Raw genomic sequence first — 17,644 nt, 5'->3', positions numbered from 1 at the left:
GTGCAGCAGAGTGTAAAACAGCTATAAACCACAAACTCTGCATGACTTTCTCCATTTTATGTTCTGTGCTGTTTAATCAGGACAGCCCAAATATTTGATTTCTAATTCTTAATCACACAGTTAAAGACGTTTAATTTTATTCTTTAATCTGTGAGTCAGCAGATTCAAATCAACACATTTTTTAAATCTTTATCTCTTTTATTGAGAAAGCAGTTGAACATAACAGTAGTATGGCTTTTTACACTGTCTTTGCTCTCACATTTTTAACTTATAATTGAAAAGGAAAAAAAAGGACTTGGGTTAGGAGGCAGCAGGTAAGTTTGCATAGTACTCAGGGTTTTAACGTCTTATACAAAATCACATCTCACAGGCTTAACATAGTCTGTCCATTTAGACCATATTCTGTAGAAGGTATCGCTCTGAAGTTTAAGAGAAAATGACACTTTTTCCATCGTATAGATCTCTTGTACAGAATGTATCCAGTCTTCCATCGTCGGTGGTTCAGGCCTAAGCCATCTCCTCGTAAGAGGCTTTTTACTTGCGGCCAGTAGGATATACAGTCTTTTATCATTGGAGTTCAGTTTGTCAACTGGTAAATTGCACAAAATTATGGCCTCAAAGGTTGAAGGTAAAACAAATGAGAAAACATTTTGTAGATGATCATGGATTAGAGACCAATACTAACGAATAACTTTACAGTCCCAAAAGATATGGAAATGGTTAGCTCCGTCTCCCCACATCTCCAACATTTGTCGCCAGTTCCTCGATATTTTTGTTGATCATCAAATCAACACATTTTTATTGTAGTTATTTATATTGTATTGTGTTTATCCCCGAAATCAGCAAAGCTCCACTTTCTGCTTCCTTTGAAAAACTGTGAACTAAATTTAAATAGACCCACTGAGTCACTGTTTAACAGTCAAACAGACTATGAATCACACAGAGGCCACAAAATATCACATTCAGCTTCCACTCCTTCATGCAGCTTATGTCTCTCTAAGAAATTGTCTTTTTAACTTCAGTTCAGATGCTTCATCTTCTGTGAATTCAGTACAATTTGGAGCAAAAGAAAAAACAAATCAGGTTTAAACTAACAACAAAAAATAAACACTCATCTGATCATTGTTAACATACACAGTGAGCAGGTTAGTCAGGACTGTGTTCACTGATATGAAGCCTGGTTTATATTTCTGTCACATCTTAGACTGATATGTGTATTTAAACTCTAAAAAGGACATCTGAAGATTTGCATGAGGAAAAACTAAATAAAGCTTTTAAAAATGTAGTATGGTTGTTTAGTTTTTCCATTTTTGGTTCTGTGAAAAAGTAAATAAACAATATTAAAACATTTTAAATAAAGAAAAACCTGCCTTTTTAATCATTTTATTGAGTCATCATGTATTTTGTCCTATTTTTACCAATTAAATATGTTGTTTCTGCTACTTTGATGTTTTTATGTTTTAGTTTCTGCTGTATTTTAGCAATAAATACTGTTTCACCAGGTTTACAAGATAAATAAAATAAAAGACAACCTCTCACAAACTGACGGCTCAAAAGTTGCAGAACTGCACTCCAGATACAGACAAGTATATTTACACTGTTTTTTTCTTCTTTTGAGTCACAGAAGAAGAACACTGTAAAATGAATAAATAAATAAAAAGAAAAACAAACAGTGGGAGAAGTGAAGCTGAACTTTAACCCAAAACCTTTCTGCATTTAGTTTGATTACAAGATCCACGCGCTCGAGCTGTTATACTGCTGACAAAGTGCGAGTCCCACACTGGTACACAACTGTCATAACCCCCACTGACTGTCACTTCTCAGCGATTGAACACAACTTGATTTATTTATTTCCTGATGTTCTTATGTCTTGCTTGTTTCAACTGTTTATTTTGAATGGTTGAACTCTACCAGGTCCTGTTAGACACTATGAAACACATGCAGACTTTGCGATGTTGAACTAGCATTTTCATTGTGAATATTTATCACGAGGGTAAACAGGCACTCTAGCTGCTGTCTCAGAGCCCACGGAGGTCAGTAAATGCAGGATATCATTGTGTTACCTGGCATCACTGAGCCTAACACTGGGACCATCTATGAATCTAATTCATGGTTCATATCCATGCCATTCCACAGAAATCTATACTTATTAGTGCCAACTATTCCAGAGACGTGAAAACTCATATGATATAATAAGAGTTCATACTGCTCGATATGAACCCTCAACCTACTGCCATGGGACTGTGCAGACAGCGGAGGTACAGCTGTACTTATAAATTTACATAACCTGGCAGAATTTGTGACTTTGGGAATTATGAGAGAAAATACAAAATCTTTTATTTCACATGTTCTTATGTTTGACCTTTTTAAATCATAATGACATCAGAAAAAACTCAAATGACCCCAATCAAAAGTTTACATACCTTGGAAATTTTGGCATGATAACAAACAAGTTGACACACACAGGTCTAAATGACTATTATGGTAACCATCCTTACCTGCCATTTGTTTGCTTGTTTGTGTGTGTTATCAAAAGTCAGTGAGGTTCTGGTCTTCAGACACACCGCTAAATGTTTTTTTGCACTGACGTTGATGAAATCAGAGACAAAGAGACCGCAAAAGAACTATCAGAGAATTTGTAGAAGAAAGTTTAACTTTATAAAACAGTAAAAGGATATTTAACCTCCTAAGACCTCAACTCTTCCACAGCATGCATGTTTAATTTCTCTTTGATATTTGGGCTGATTGGGGACCAATGAGTGTAAAATCAAAGAATTACCAGATTTTCTTTTTTACCTGATGGTTGTTTCTAAGAAAAACGAAAGCCACATATGAGCATATTTGTTTACATTTTTGATAGAACAGTAGCAGTATAATGTCCTCTTAAGTGGATATCAGGCCCTTGTAGAGCAAAATTGAGTATTTTGGTCTAAATAACCCAAAATGTGATGTCCACATATGTGGACGCAGGGTCCTAGGAGGTTAAAGATATCCCACAAGTGAAAACATCAGTCAGCAATGTCCAAACTCTAATTATGAAGTGGAAAACTAGGAATTCTGTAGAAACCAAGCCTCAGTAAGTGTAGGCCAAAAAAAATTCAGCCACGGCTGCCAGAAAAATGTGTGGGATGAAAAGAACCCACAAATAACTTCAGCTGACATCGAGGACAAAAACTGACTGTGGCTGTGTTACGTCCCTACAAATGAGGTCTGGGGGGAGAGGGGGGAACAGTAACAAACAGGTCCCCACAAATCTCATCACTATTTCACAAAGATGTCTGATGGGAAACGTTGTTGTGGTGAACACAAACACACTTCAGTCCTCAGATAACAGATAACAAAGTTCATGTGAGCCACAGACTTAAAGCAGCAGGAACACTTTCCCACACGAATCTTAGTTACTGTGCAGTTTGATGTCTGACACCAGGGCCCTGTTTCAGGAAGCCGGTTTAGTGGAAAAACTGAGTAAGTATACCCTGAGTTAACGAAAACTCTGGTTTTTCGGTTTCACAAAGCAAGTTCAGCTGAAGCCTGAGTGAGTCACTATGACGACACACGCCGTGAAGCTAACCTGCTCCCTAGCAGGTTTACTACAACTAACCCTGACTGTCTCCGCCCCTTTGTCGGAAACCTGACTGTAGGAAGTGTCAGACATGGCGTGCCCCTTCCTTGAAGAGCCAGTAGATCGTGAAGCCCAAATTCTCCGCAGAGCTCTCCGCCGGGAGAGAGTGATCAGATCGCGTTTGGACATTTTATCATTTCCTGATGATTTTCTGTGCGAACGTTACCGTTTCTCAGCACAATCTATAATTTATTTGGATAACATCCTCAGGCCATATATTACGCATGTGACACATCGCGGACATCCTCTCAGTTCTGTACATATTATTTGTATTGCACTTCGTTTTTTTGCAAACGGGAGCTTTCTGTATAATATTGGTGACGCTGAGCACGTTTCCAAGGCTACCGTCTGTCGGGCAGTCAGGAATGTTACAGTTGCACTGAAACGTCTCCTGTACTCGTCTGTGGTGTTCCCCGGTCATAGACCCACAAGATTTATCAAAGAGGGATGCCACAAAATTGCAGGTATCAGGATGAACAAAACTTAATTTATGATGTGGTGATACTTGAACTACTACTTAAATTTTACATTTATTTTCAGGGTTCCCAGGCGTGATTGGCTGTATAGATGGCACTCACATTCCAATCATTGCCCCTTCAGTAAATGAAGGAGACTATGTGAACAGGAAGTCTTTCCACAGCATTAATGTACAGGTACATAGTTCCCTGTAGCATTTCAAACTAACAAATTATTTCATCATAGTAATGGATGCTAATTTGTGTTCTCTGCACTGTGAAGATCATATGTGATGCTGCCAACATTATCACAAATGTGGAAGCCAAGTGGCCAGGCTCTGTCCATGACTCACAAATATTCCGTGAATGTACACTGAGCACAAAATGTGGACATGGTGAGTTGAGAATACTTTAAAATATATAAAGACCAATTGCTTCAGGGACATTTGAACTGAAGTGTACCCTTCTGTCTTAGGAGAGTTCACTGGCTACTTGTTTGGTGATAGGGGGTATCCATGTTTACCCTATTTGCTCACCCCTTACCCTTACCCTGAACCGGGCCCACAGCAGCGATATAATCTGGCTCATTGCAGGACAAGAGCCAGAATTGAAATGACTATCGGAATGCTTAAGGCCCGGTTCCAGTGCCTGCAAAGACTCAGGGTCACCCCAGAAAGGGCATGTGACATTATTGTGGCATGTGTGATTCTTCACAACATTGCCACAATTAGAGGAGAACACTGTCCTTCTGAACCAAACAGCAGTGATCCAAACCATGAACATCCTGACCCTCCCACGGACATACAAGATGGAAGCGCAGTCAGAGACACCATATGTCACAATCATTTCTTTTGACCCATCACCTCAACATGTTGAAAGACGAAAAAACAGATTTTTTGTTCAACTGGCTTTATTGGTCGCCTGTGTTTCCTGTACACAAAGTATTAAAAGATGTAAACCTCATAAAGTGTCTCTGTTGCTTCCTCCTCTGTAACAGCTGTCAATGTTTCTTCATTATTTCCCTGCAGTAAAGAAATAAACAACATTGCTGTTCTACTGTACACTCATATAATCTGTGGAGTATTACTCACAACTGCATGTTGGTCTGGCTCAACAGGAGGCTGCACCAGATGCAGTACACCACCACCATCAACTGATAGAATATGAGGTTTATACAGGTCACTTATAACTTACAAGGGACCAAATGGCAACTAGAAAGTGCATTTTCTGAAGAAACTGCAGTGTGAATGCTTGAATCTGAATGTATGTGCTGAAATGAATTAATTGCTGAATTTAAGTTAAAAATGTTGAATGAGATGAAAAATACAGAAATTTTTGCCTGAAAACAAAAGTGCTGAACTGCTAAAATCTGACACTCACACAGAAGAAGAAGTTGGAAAATAGTTGAAAATGTTTTAAATGTAAATTAGAAAACCCTAAGAAATGAGAAAAGAACATTTAGAGTCAGAAAACATCTGAATGAATATTAAAAGTTCATATTCTTTGAATAACTGAATGACTAAAATGTGATCCCTCCACTTGGATCCACACAGTTTAAAAATTTTAAATGTCTGAGCTTTGAAAGACACGGTGTTGGAAAGAGAAGAACGATGGCGATGTTTTGAGGGTAAAATGATGGCTGTAGAGCAAACACTGTGGACACAGCAGCAGTTGAAAGAGAAGTGTTTAAGATGAATCTTGGCAGAGAGAGAGAGAGCTCGTTAAGCAGGCAGGTGTGAGCCTGGTTGCTATAGTGACTGCACCCAATGGCTCCATACACACGCACACAGACATGCACCTCACTTTTGCTGCTTAAAATGAACAGAAAAGTCAGGCCCAAACAAATTCTTCCCAAATGAAAAGTACATGTCGTATTGACAAAATTCTTTCACCGTGAGCGACAGCCATGTCTAGTCTACCAAATTCTCAGTTTTCATGCCTGTGGAGTTTATTATATGGACGTGGTGACAGTGGAAAGACACCATGCTCTTCTGATTTTCAAACGAACCTTCTGAGCCATTTTAACATTAGAGTCTATGGAAGAGTTGGAGGGAGGAGGCTGTGCATTGGTGACATTTATGAAAGAAGCATAAGACCTAGGACAATAGTAAACACATTGGATGAAAGAGGACAGCCATGGCTACGTTTTGAGGGTAAAATCATACCTGTAGAGCAAACGCTGTGGACACAGCAGCAGTTTTAAAAAAGATTTTAAGATTAATTTTTTTGCTCCTCTCACTCTAGCAGTTGAGCTGTCTCACTCTAGCCCCAACATTCCGTCCCATACACACCCATTATAAACTCTGAAACGGGTGAAAAAACATCATGAAACTTAAACTGGAACTGAAGAAAAAGTATAATAGATATTGAAAAGATAAATACAAGTTGAATAGTTGAATGTCTTGTCTTCGTTTTAAAGTTTGAATGGTGGCTCTATGTCAATGTATGTGGAAGTAGTAAGAGTTTAAAAATGAGTAAGTTGAATGAGGATTTGAAGGGTCTCCCCATTGAAATACATTATAAATTTTTGTTGAAAAAGGTTGAATAAAATTAAAAATATAAATGTTAAAAATGAGAAAAATAGAAGCAGTGTTGTCCAAAAGAATAGGAATCTAACGGTGTTTGAATGGTTTTTCTAAGTTGAACGGTTTTGAAGGAGTGAGATGCCAAAAAACGTACGGAATATATAATAATAACTAGAAAGTGCATTTTCTGAAGAAACTGCAGTGTGAATGCTTGAATCTGAATGTATGCACTGAAATGAATTAATTGCTGAATTTTGAGTTAAAAATATTGAATGAGATTTTAAAAAAACAAAAAAAAAAAAATGAATTTAACCTGAAAACAAAAGTGCTGAACTGCTAAAAGCTGAAGGTTACACAGAAGAAGGAGTTGGAAAAAAACTGAAAATGTTTTAAATGTAAATTAGAAAACCCTAAGAAATGAGAAAAGAACATTTAGAGTCAGAAAACATCTGAATGAATATTAAAAGGTCATATTCTTTGAATCACTGAATGACTCAAATGTGATCCCTCCACTTTGATCCACACAGTTTAAAAAGTTTAAATGCCTGAGCTTTGAAAGATACGGTGTTGGAAAGAGAACAATAATGGCGACAATTTGAGGGTAAAATGATGGCTGTAACACTGTGGACACAGCAGCAGTTGAAAGAGAAGTGCTTAAGATGAATCTTGGCAGAGTGAGAGAGAGAGCTCGTTAAGCAGGCAGGTGTGAGCCTGGTTGCTATAGTGACCGCACCCAATGGCTCCATACACACGGACACAGACATGCGCCTCACTTTTGCTGCTTAAAATGAACAGAAAAGTCAGGCCGAAACAAATCGTTCCCAAATGAAAAGTAAAAGTCGTATTGACAAAATTCTTTCACCGTGAGCGACAGCAGCTTCTAGTCTACCTAATTCTCAGTTTTCATGTCTGTGGAGTTTATTATATGGACGTGGTGACAGTGGAAAGACACCATGCTCTTCTGATTTTCAAACGAACCTTCTGAGCCATTTTAACATTAGAGTCTATGGAAGAGTTGGAGGGAGGAGGCTGTGCATTGGTGACATTTACGAAAGAACCATAACACCTAGGACAATAGTAAACACATTGGATGAAAGAGGACAGCGATGGCTACGTTTTGAGGGTAAAATCATACCTGTAGAGCAAACGCTGCGGACACAGCAGCAGTTTTAAAAAAGATTTTAAGATTAATTTTTTTGCTCCTCTCACTCTAGCAGTTGAGCTGCCTCACTCTAGCGCCAACATTCCGTCCCATACACACCCATTATAAACTCTGAAACGGGTGAAAAAACATCATGAAACTTAAACTGGAACTGAAGAAAAAGTATAATAGATATTGAAAAGATAAATACAAGTTGAATAGTTGAATGTCTTGTCTTCGTTTTAAAGTTTGAATGGTGGCTCTATGTCAATGTATGTGGAAGTAGTAAGAGTTTAAAAATGAGTAAGTTGAATGAGAATTTGAAGGGTCTCCCCATTGAAATACATGGGAAATTTTTGTTGAATAAAGTTGAATAAAATTAAAAATATAAATGTTAAAAATATGAAAAATAGAAGCAGTCATGTCCAAAAGAATAGGAATCTAACGGTGTTTGAATGGTTTTTCTAAGTTGAACGGTTTTGAAGGAGTTAGATGCCAAAAAACGTACGGAATATATAATAATAACTAGAAAGTGCATTTTCTGAAGAAACTGCAGTGTGAATGCTTGAATCTGAATGTATGCACTGAAATGAATTAATTGCTGAATTTTGAGTTAAAAATATTGAATGAGATAAAAAAAAAACAAAAAAAAAAACGAATTTAACCTGAAAACAAAGGTGCTGAACTGCTAAAAGCTGAAGGTTACACAGAAGAAGAAGTTGGAAAAAAACTGAAAATGTTTTAAATGTAAATTAGAAAACCCTAAGAACTGAGAAAAGAACATTTAGAGTCAGAAAACATCTGAATGAATATTAAAAGGTCATATTCTTTGAATCACTGAATGACTAAAATGTGATCCCTCCACTTTGATACACACAGTTTAAAAAGTTTAAATGCCTGAGCTTTGAAAGATACGGTGTTGGAAAGAGAACAATAATGGCGACGTTTTGAGGGTAAAATGATGGCTGTAACACTGTGGACACAGCAGCAGTTGAAAGAGAAGTGCTTAAGATGAATCTTGGTACAGTGGCAGGCAGAGGTCGTTAAGCAGGCAGGTGTGAGCCTGGTTGCTATAGTGACCGCACCCAGTGGCTCCATACACACGTACACAGACATGCGCCTCACTTTTGCTGCTTAAAATGAACAGAAAAGTCAGGCCGAAACAAATCGTTCCCAAATGAAAAGTAAAAGTCGTATTGACAAAATTCTTTCACCGTGAGCGACAGCAGCTTCTAGTCTACTGAATTCTCAGTTTTCATGCCTGTGGAGTTTATTATATGGACGTGGTGACAGTGGAAAGACACCATGCTCTTCTGATTTTCAAACGAACCTTCTGAGACATTTTAACATTAGAGTCTATGGAAGAGTTGGAGGGAGGAGGCTGTGCATTGGTGACATTTACGAAAGAACCATAACACCTAGGACAATAGTAAACACATTGGATGAAAGAGGACAGCGATGGCTACGTTTTGAGGGTAAAATCATACCTGTAGAGCAAACGCTGCGGACACAGCAGCAGTTTTAAAAAAGATTTTAAGATTAATTTTTTTGCTCCTCTCACTCTAGCAGTTGAGCTGCCTCACTCTAGCCCCAACATTCCGTCCCATACACACCCATTATAAACTCTGAAACGGGTGAAAAAACATCATGAAACTTAAACTGGAACTGAAGAAAAAGTATAATAGATATTGAAAAGATAAATACAAGTTGAATAGTTGAATGTCTTGTCTTCGTTTTAAAGTTTGAATGGTGGCTCTATGTCAACGTATGTGGAAGTAGTAGGAGTTTAAAAATGAGTAAGTTGAATGAGAATTTGAAGGGTCTCCCCATTGAAATACATGGGAAATTTTTGTTGAATAAAGTTGAATAAAATTAAAAATATAAATGTTAAAAATGAGAAAAGTAGAAGCAGTCATGTCCAAAAGAATAGGAATCTAATGGTGTTTGAATGGTTTTTCTAAGTTGAACGGTTTTGAAGGAGATAGATTACAAAAAACGTACGGAATAGATAATAATAAAATAGAATAAAGATTCGAATAACAATACTGTGAATGCTTTTCAAGCATTCACACTAATAAAGATTCGAATAACAATACTGTGAATGCTTTTCAAGCATTCACACTAATTAACAAACATACCAATCACCTTACACTTCATTGTCATTATGCTCTCAAAGACAACCAAGCCTGAGGGAAGGCAAAATCAGTAGGAAAATAACTTCACTACAAAATAATCCATTATGGTAAAGAGTTTATCAAATGAATGAGTAGCACTGCAAAGGTGACTGTGAAGAAAGGATGTATGCACATCATGTATTATTTAGAATTTACCCCCTATGTAGGCACTTGTGTCTTGTGGGGTTATTGACTAAGAGGATGTCCCCGCAGAGATGCCTTCGGCCACAAGGCGCCCACTGTTTTGGCTGAGGGCCAACTGCTCAGCCTCTGTGAGTGGTGGTGGTGGAGGACCCCCACCTGTTTTTCGGGCCTCCGCTTTTTTTCTAGTGGCCATAACGGGTCACATTTGAGCATACAGAGTAAGCAAATATGTACTTGTAATGTGCTCAGATAATTTCAATAAGTGCTTACAGAAAGAAAATTAATGTAGCCTCTAACTGCAATTGATTTACATGGGACAAACAGACCAAGCACTATGGCTCATAATACAATTACACCTTACCTGTTTGGACTATATTTTTATATTTCATTTTTACTTGCTGCCAGGCACGTTTGGGGCCTGTTGGGTTGCACCTGCGCTCACATCACATCACAAAATAAAATGTATAAAATAACAAATAAAATAACATATGATAAAATAACGTGTTAAATGGGTGGAAATCCCTAGATCAATGTTTAAATTAACACTCACGCATTGACTCTGTCGGCTATGTTTTGCCATGCATGCTCCCTTTCTTTTGCAGCTGTGGCTGTGTTACTTTTTTCCGCGGAATTTGCATGTTATCGGCATATGCTGCCATCAGAATTTCGGCCTCAAGCGCTGTGACATACATTGACCGCGCCTTCTTTCCCTCCGTCTCCATGGTGACTCGCTTAATCTGTGCTCCGCTTATCAGGGCTTTATGTATCCTCGTCCGCGCACTTCACTTGGGGTTGACGCAACTCCGCGTTGATTGAACTAATTGTTATCAGCCTTTCTGAAACCGAATATTCCGAGTTGGACAGTTCGGGGTTACTCAACCCTGCGTATCGTTTTTCACTCTGAGTTTTCTAAACCGGCTTCCTGAAACAGGGCCCCGAGCTGAGAGTCGTCTGCTTATCAGACATGACACATTTGATTTTAACAGATTTAATGGACAAAATCATTCTCAGACACAGCTGGACTCAGCTTCTTCTGTATCTACATGATGGATCAGAGTTCATGATAAAATATGATTTTTAACTCTATGTTATAAGTAAAATGTTCAACCTCAAGTTTAAATGAAAGAAGAGAAAACACGGAGCAACTCTATAAGAAGACTCTTAATAGATCATACCAAAGTCACACTCTTATTTTAATAGATACATATCAACATTTGGTGATATGAAGGAAACTCCATTTATAATCTGCCTTCGTGTACAACGTGTTGGAGTTTCTTCTAAGCTGATGAACTGATGAAACTCTTCAAATCTGATTGTGTTAAAGCGCCCTCTGGTGCTATGAGACACTGGAGCTGGTCCATAAATGCTCGTTAGAAATTAAATCATGCGTTGATGCTGCCATCTGCTGACAGTAAAGTGCAACAACAGGCTCTCCACCTCTGAAAGTTTAAAACCTCCACTTTGTGAATGAGCAACAGCTGCTTTGTGTCTGATGTGGAGCAAACGTCATACTAGCAGATGTAAACTGTGGATCGCCTGCTCAACCACCACAATTTGTGGTCATATTATTGATTTAGTTATGGTGTTATATACTCACTGGCCACTTTATTAGGAACACCTTTCTACTATCAAGTTGAACTCCCCTTTTGCTTTTGGAAGTGCTTCACTTCTTCATGTCATAGATTAAAAAAATATACTGTAAACATTTCTCAGATATTTTACTCCAAACTGACATGATACCCAATGTTACTGAAGATTTCCAGAACATCCTAAAGGCTTGTGTTTTATGTGGTGACTGTGGAGGTCGTCTGATCACAGTGAAGTGATCGTGTTAAAGAAAAAGTTTTAAAATAAGTGGTGTGTTATCCAGCTGGAAGCAGCCATCAGCAGATGTGGTCTGAAAGAGACGGACATGGTCAGCAAGAATACTCAGGTAGGCTGGATTCATGCATTCTTGTTATTCACACACAAAAAATTCTGATCCTGAAAAAACAAATATAGATATTTGGTTGGAAATATGAACCAGCGAGGTAACATCCAGTCAAAGACACCGCCTGTCGACACTCGGCTCTTTTATTTTTCTAAAAGAGGAAACAACACAGAGCAGCGAGGTTAAAGAGGTCAAAAGTAAACTTCACTATTACAGCAGCCAATCAGAGTGAGGAGCTTAATCCCTCCATTCAAACACAGAATATAAACAATACGCTGTGAAGCAGATCCTGACAGTCTGCAGTGAACACAACTGTAAAACTCATTTCAGTGCAAATAAAACATCTTCCTGTTACCTCGACGTTCTTAGAGTCACAAATAAATGAAGATAACATTTTAAAGGATAAAAGACAAACAGCTTATTGCAGGCACACCTTTTGGTTATTCATTGAAAAAGTCACAAAATCATTTAGTCAGGTTCAAAACAATTTCATACTTTTCAAGTCAATAAGTTGTGTTGTGATTGTTAACATAAAAACCTGCTCTGCAGAGGTTCAGTGAAGCAGTTTGTCCCTGGTTCCTCAGTCAGCATGAAGCCTGCGTGTGGTTACGCCCTCTGAGCCCTCCTACACTCCTCTGGTTCAGTGAACGCAGCGTGAGTCATGACGTTGATCTTGTTAGTGAAACTGAAAGTGAGCTGACACAAATTCCTTCTGGGTCTCTGCTCTTCAGAGGTGGTCCCTCTGGAGGTCTTCGTTCAGCTCAGAGGTTTCAGCAGCAAGGACAAAGAGCAGCCTGAGCTTCATCACCACTGAGCCCACAGTCCCAGACAGCCACAGACTGGGGAATAGACTCAGCCTCACAGGCACTGACACACAAATAGTTGGGAGTCACAAACCACATGTAATGTGACACACAGCTTGTGCTGCTAAAATCTTACCGCTGGGCTTTTTTGCTGGTGTCAGTAACGCGAAATTCAACACATAGTACATGAAACCTGATTCTTTGAGCAGAGAATGGGACACCGTGACGCAGACCAAGGTTATTATCGTTAACGAAAACTAACGAAAACTAGAAGTGAAAAAACATTTTCGTTAACGGAAATAAAAATAAAAACAAAAAAAGGAAAACTAACTAAAACTGTTATGAGTGTTCACAAAACTAACTAAAATTAACTGAATTTATAGCAAAATGTGTTTAGTTTTCATTGATGTGTGCGTGTCATACAATAGTCAAGGGTGAAAATGAAGTTTAGTTTCCAGATTTTTTCTTGCTGTGTCTCATTATGCCAGCAGGTGGCAGCACGTTAGTCGCGTGTTGCTGCTCCGTCCACACGCAGAATCATGTCAGGAAACGTCGGGAGAAAGCGCCAGAGTCCAATTTGGGATTACTTTGAATATGACTGTGTTTTGGATAAAGCAAGTGTCTTGTAGTGGAAAGAGACAAAATATGAGGGACATTTCTAAAGGGAAAAAAATCCCACAAACCTTAAAGTGCACTTGAAAAGCTCACACAGAAGGCTAACCTAGCTTACCTTGAGAAGGGAGCACACTCAACCCTCATCCCCAGAAACAGACGCTAACCCCAGGCAAGGCAGCGTGATGCATCCCGAGACAACAGGACGGGGATATCTACACAACTGTGTGAGTCAATTGTCTTCAAAAAGTTTATCAATTCACTTGAACCAAAATTACGAACACCCGGTGCTGCAAGAGTTAATAGTCTCATTGGGGCCAAGATATACATTTTATAGTTGCCTGGTATCAATGGTTGTTCATCTGCCTTTATTTATTTATTTATTTAAAGAACCCATAGGTGGGAATGTGAGTTGTCTGTCTCTGCGTGTTAGCCCTGCGACAGACAGGCGACCTGTGCAGGGTGCAGGGTATGGTAGCTGGAATAGCAACATACCCAAGGATAAGCAGAAGAGAATGACTGATATGATGAAACTGGGATTTTGTTGCACTTAATTATTGCAAACACAACTAAAACTATAACTGAAACTAATCAAAACTAAACTGAATCTAAGGCTTTTCAAAAAAATAAAAACTAAACTAAACTAGCAAACAATTGGTAAAAACTAATTAAAACTGATATAAAATTGAAAATCTGAAGTCAAAACTAAATTAAAATAAAAACTAATGAAAATTGCAAAACTATTAAAACCCTGGCACAGACTGAACGGTAAAACAGAAACAGAAAGGTAAGCAGCAGGGTGACTCACTCCCCTCTAAATTCCCCACACGGGTAATTCAGTTTCAGCATGTATCTTTCCGTTTCACTCCGGATTCTTGCTGCTGCTTCGTGGTCTTCATGCTTCTGTTAAACATGGCTTATTTTAAAATCCTTCTGGTTTTGTTTCTAATTTCTGAGTTAACAGGTGAGTGAATAGATGTTTTAACAATCTCTCTTTAACAATCTCTCTTTAACAATCTCTCTTTAACAATCTCTCTCTCTCTGTCTGTCCCATGTGTCTGTCTGCTCAGTGGCTAGTGGACACAACATTTTTATTCATGTTTTAATTTCTTTAATTTAATTCTAAAACTAAATTCTAAAACTCTAAACCCCGAACCAGGAAATAATAATTTATAATTGTGATGTCTTCAGCTCTTCAGCAGGATGTTCAGGCAAAACCTGGAGCATACGTCACTCTTCAGTGTGAGATTTCCACAGATGAAATAATCTCAGTGCTGAAGTGGAGCAGAGCTGACCTGAACACAGACGGCTACGTCTACTTCTACAGGAACAAACGATTCTATGAAAACTACCAACATCCATCTTTTCATGGCCGAGTGAAGCTGAGGGACCCAGAGATGAAGGATGGAGACGTTTCTCTGATTCTGAAGAACGTTGCGTTTAATGACACTGGGATGTATGAGTGTCACATAGCTGTGAGGAACCCTGTGAGAAGTAAAAGAGTTCACACTGAGATCAGTCACTTCATCAACTTCACAGTCACAGGTGAGTTTGTGGAGCTCATTAAATGTAAACTAACAACTTCCTCCGCGCTTTATGATCCAGTTAGAACTCTCTCCACCTGTGATTTGATTTCTGTTTACTCTGCAGGTGAAACACATGAAAGCGTGTTGGAGAAAACAGTCATGGAAAAACGAGGTGCAGATGGAAACATGGATGATGCTGAAAGGGTCGGATCTCCATCTCTTCAGGTTGTTGTTCCTGTTGCTGTTTTTGTTGCTCTTGTTGCCGTTGCTTTTGGGGTACACCGAAAAACTCATCAACATAAGAAGCAACATCCAGTCAAGCTTCCTACTGAAGACTCTGCTGAAGTGTAATGAAGCTGCTACAGAAACATATAAGCTTTCTTTATGAAAACTAAAGTACTGAAAAGCACGTTGTTACAGCATTAACACATTTTATTACATTTATTGATATACAGCTTTTAACAAATTTATTAAACCACATTCGTTAACCAAGAAAAACCACCCAGCATCACAAACAGCTGAATTCACCTTCAGAATATTCACATCTAATCCTAAAGTATGAGCGTAAATGCATTCACACAAACACACATACTGCAGGCCACCATCTCCAGTCTACTTCAGTTTTAGTCTTTTTCTGGTCTGAGTAATTTTACACTTAACGTCAGTATTATTATTTTTCTTATTCTTCCATTTTGTTTGTGTTTTTTTAAATTGAAGTTACAAAACTTTGAGGAAAAACACAGATGCCTTTCTTTTGACGGAAATATTGATATTTTTATAGTGATCAGGTCATGTACTGTGCTATGGTTTTATTTTATTCCAGGTTGTTTAAATTTAGCTGCTGAGATATCTCAAAGCTTGAGGACAGAAGCATGAAAAACTGCACATGTTGTGTGAAGTAACTGATGAAACTAATTGTGAATATATCTGATCTGGTTCAATGAATGACTTCCTAATTTGAACATTAGGAAGTCATTCATGGGAACATTCCTAATGTGCTGATGGCAGCGTCACTATACAGAAGTGCAAACCAGGAAGTTAAACACTTCTCTGCATCAACACAAACTAAATGCCTGAATGATAAAGATATGTGCAGGTCTACTAGTGCATGTTTTATGAGAAATACTGTTAAAATGTGAGGTAATTTTATTAAAATATCTGTGTTTTGTGAGAAGGTCCCATAGAAACTGTATATTTTAGATATGATCATTGTCCAACATCTTCCCAATGAAATGAAAACAGTTGTTTTATGATGCAACCTGATACTACTATTAATAGTAGTATCAGTAATAGTAATATTTAGAGGGATTGTTGAAGCTCACTGTGAACTAAACTAAACATGAATTAAACAATGCAAACAAATGTGTACTGAATGATCCCACCCTGGGAAATAAATAGGAATAAATAAATGTGTATCATTGATGAAAGTCAAAACTTTAATATTTTTGTTTATTGCTGCTCAAAATTGTTGGTTCAGTTATAAGAGCTGTTGAATTTTCCGGTAACTGTTGTTTTCGTATCAACTCTGAGTTATTGTTTGAAAATATTATTGTTCGAACCATCACGATGAAGCAAAGTCATTCACAATGATGCTGTTTGCAAGATCAGGTGGAAGCTGCTCTGTGACAATGAATGTATTTATACTTGACTTGAAAGATCTGTGAATGCACTGCTGGCTTTGTCTGTCTTTAAATATACAGTACTCATAAAACAGGGCAAACAAAGGAAAATTAAAAAAAAGAAAAGAAATAAATGTTATGTACTTTGCGTTCTGTACAATATGCCAGTTTACTATTTAATATGTTATTAATACATCTGTGTGTAACAGATTTTTATCATTAAAATACTTCTCATCAGCTGTCCCCAACATGTGTCATCAAAGTATCGGGAATCTGTTGGAAGAGAAAGAGAAACCATTGGTATTTCCTGTTTCTCAGAATCAGAATGGGTTTTATTGCCAAATGTTGAGCAGGTTTACAACATTAGGAAATTGCTGCGGTGCTTCAGTGCAAACATACTGTCATATAACGCTCAAATAGATATAAAAATAAGAATAAGAATTAAAAGTGCTGCGTAGAAAGATATATACATGAGTGCAGGTGGTGATCAGTGCCAAACATGGAATGATGCAGTGACACAGTGTAGGGTCATGTGTTAGTGGTGGGAACAGTCATACGGTTATTGTTCATGTGTCCGACAGCAGAGGGGAAGAAACTGTTCTTATGGCGAGAGGTTCTGGTGCGAATGGACCGGAGCCTCCTGCCTGAGGGGAGCAGGTCAAACAGACTGTATCCAGGGTGAAAAGGGTCAGCTGTGATCCGAGCTGCACGCCCCAGTGTCCTGGAGGTGTACAGGTCCTGCAGAGATGGGAGTCTGCAGCCAATCATCTTCTCAGCAGAGCGCACAACACGCTGCAGTCTCTGTTTGTCCCTGATAGTGGCTCCAGCGTACCACACGGTGATGGAGGAGGTGAGGATGGACTCGATGATTGCAGTGTAGAACTGCATCATCGTCCGTGTTGGCAGGTTGAATTTCTTCAGCTGCCTCAGGAAGTACATCCTCTGCTGGGCTTTCTTGATGACGGAGGTGATGGTGGGCTCCCACTTCAGGTCCTGGGTGATGGTGATACCCAGGAAGCGGAATGAGTCCACAGAGGTGATGGGGGTGTCAGTCAGGATGATGGGGGGAGTGGGGCTGTGTGCTTCCTGAAGT

The 17,644-nt window shown here is 38.6% G+C and overlaps 1 protein-coding gene across 1 annotated transcript; it reads left to right on the top strand.

Annotated features, from left to right (window-relative positions):
- Positions 1–2,214: 2,214 nt before the first annotated feature.
- Positions 2,215–15,606, top strand: LOC113018075 (uncharacterized). The gene is made up of 4 exons (XM_026161142.1): positions 2,215–2,258; positions 13,611–13,633; positions 14,598–14,951; positions 15,057–15,606. Exons 1-4 carry the CDS (start codon positions 2,215–2,217, stop codon positions 15,281–15,283), a joined length of 648 nt encoding a protein of 215 aa, XP_026016927.1. The 3' UTR covers positions 15,284–15,606.
- The last annotated feature ends 2,038 nt before the right edge of the window (positions 15,607–17,644 follow it).

This window comes from Astatotilapia calliptera, unplaced genomic scaffold (assembly GCF_900246225.1).
Source record: "Astatotilapia calliptera unplaced genomic scaffold, fAstCal1.2 U_scaffold_4, whole genome shotgun sequence".
Classification (NCBI taxonomy): domain Eukaryota; kingdom Metazoa; phylum Chordata; class Actinopteri; order Cichliformes; family Cichlidae; genus Astatotilapia; species Astatotilapia calliptera.
This window is presented reverse-complemented; position numbering and strand designations above follow the sequence as displayed.

Excerpts from the sequence above, each read along its gene's own strand:
- LOC113018075 (XM_026161142.1), top strand. The coding sequence starts at position 2,215 with ATGAACCCTCAACCTACTGCCATGGGACTGTGCAGACAGCGGAG. Across the intron at positions 2,259-13,610 it reads GGACTGTGCAGACAGCGGAG|GACGGGGATATCTACACAAC; the intron begins GTACAGCTGTAC and ends CCGAGACAACAG. Across the intron at positions 14,952-15,056 it reads CATCAACTTCACAGTCACAG|GTGAAACACATGAAAGCGTG; the intron begins GTGAGTTTGTGG and ends TTTACTCTGCAG.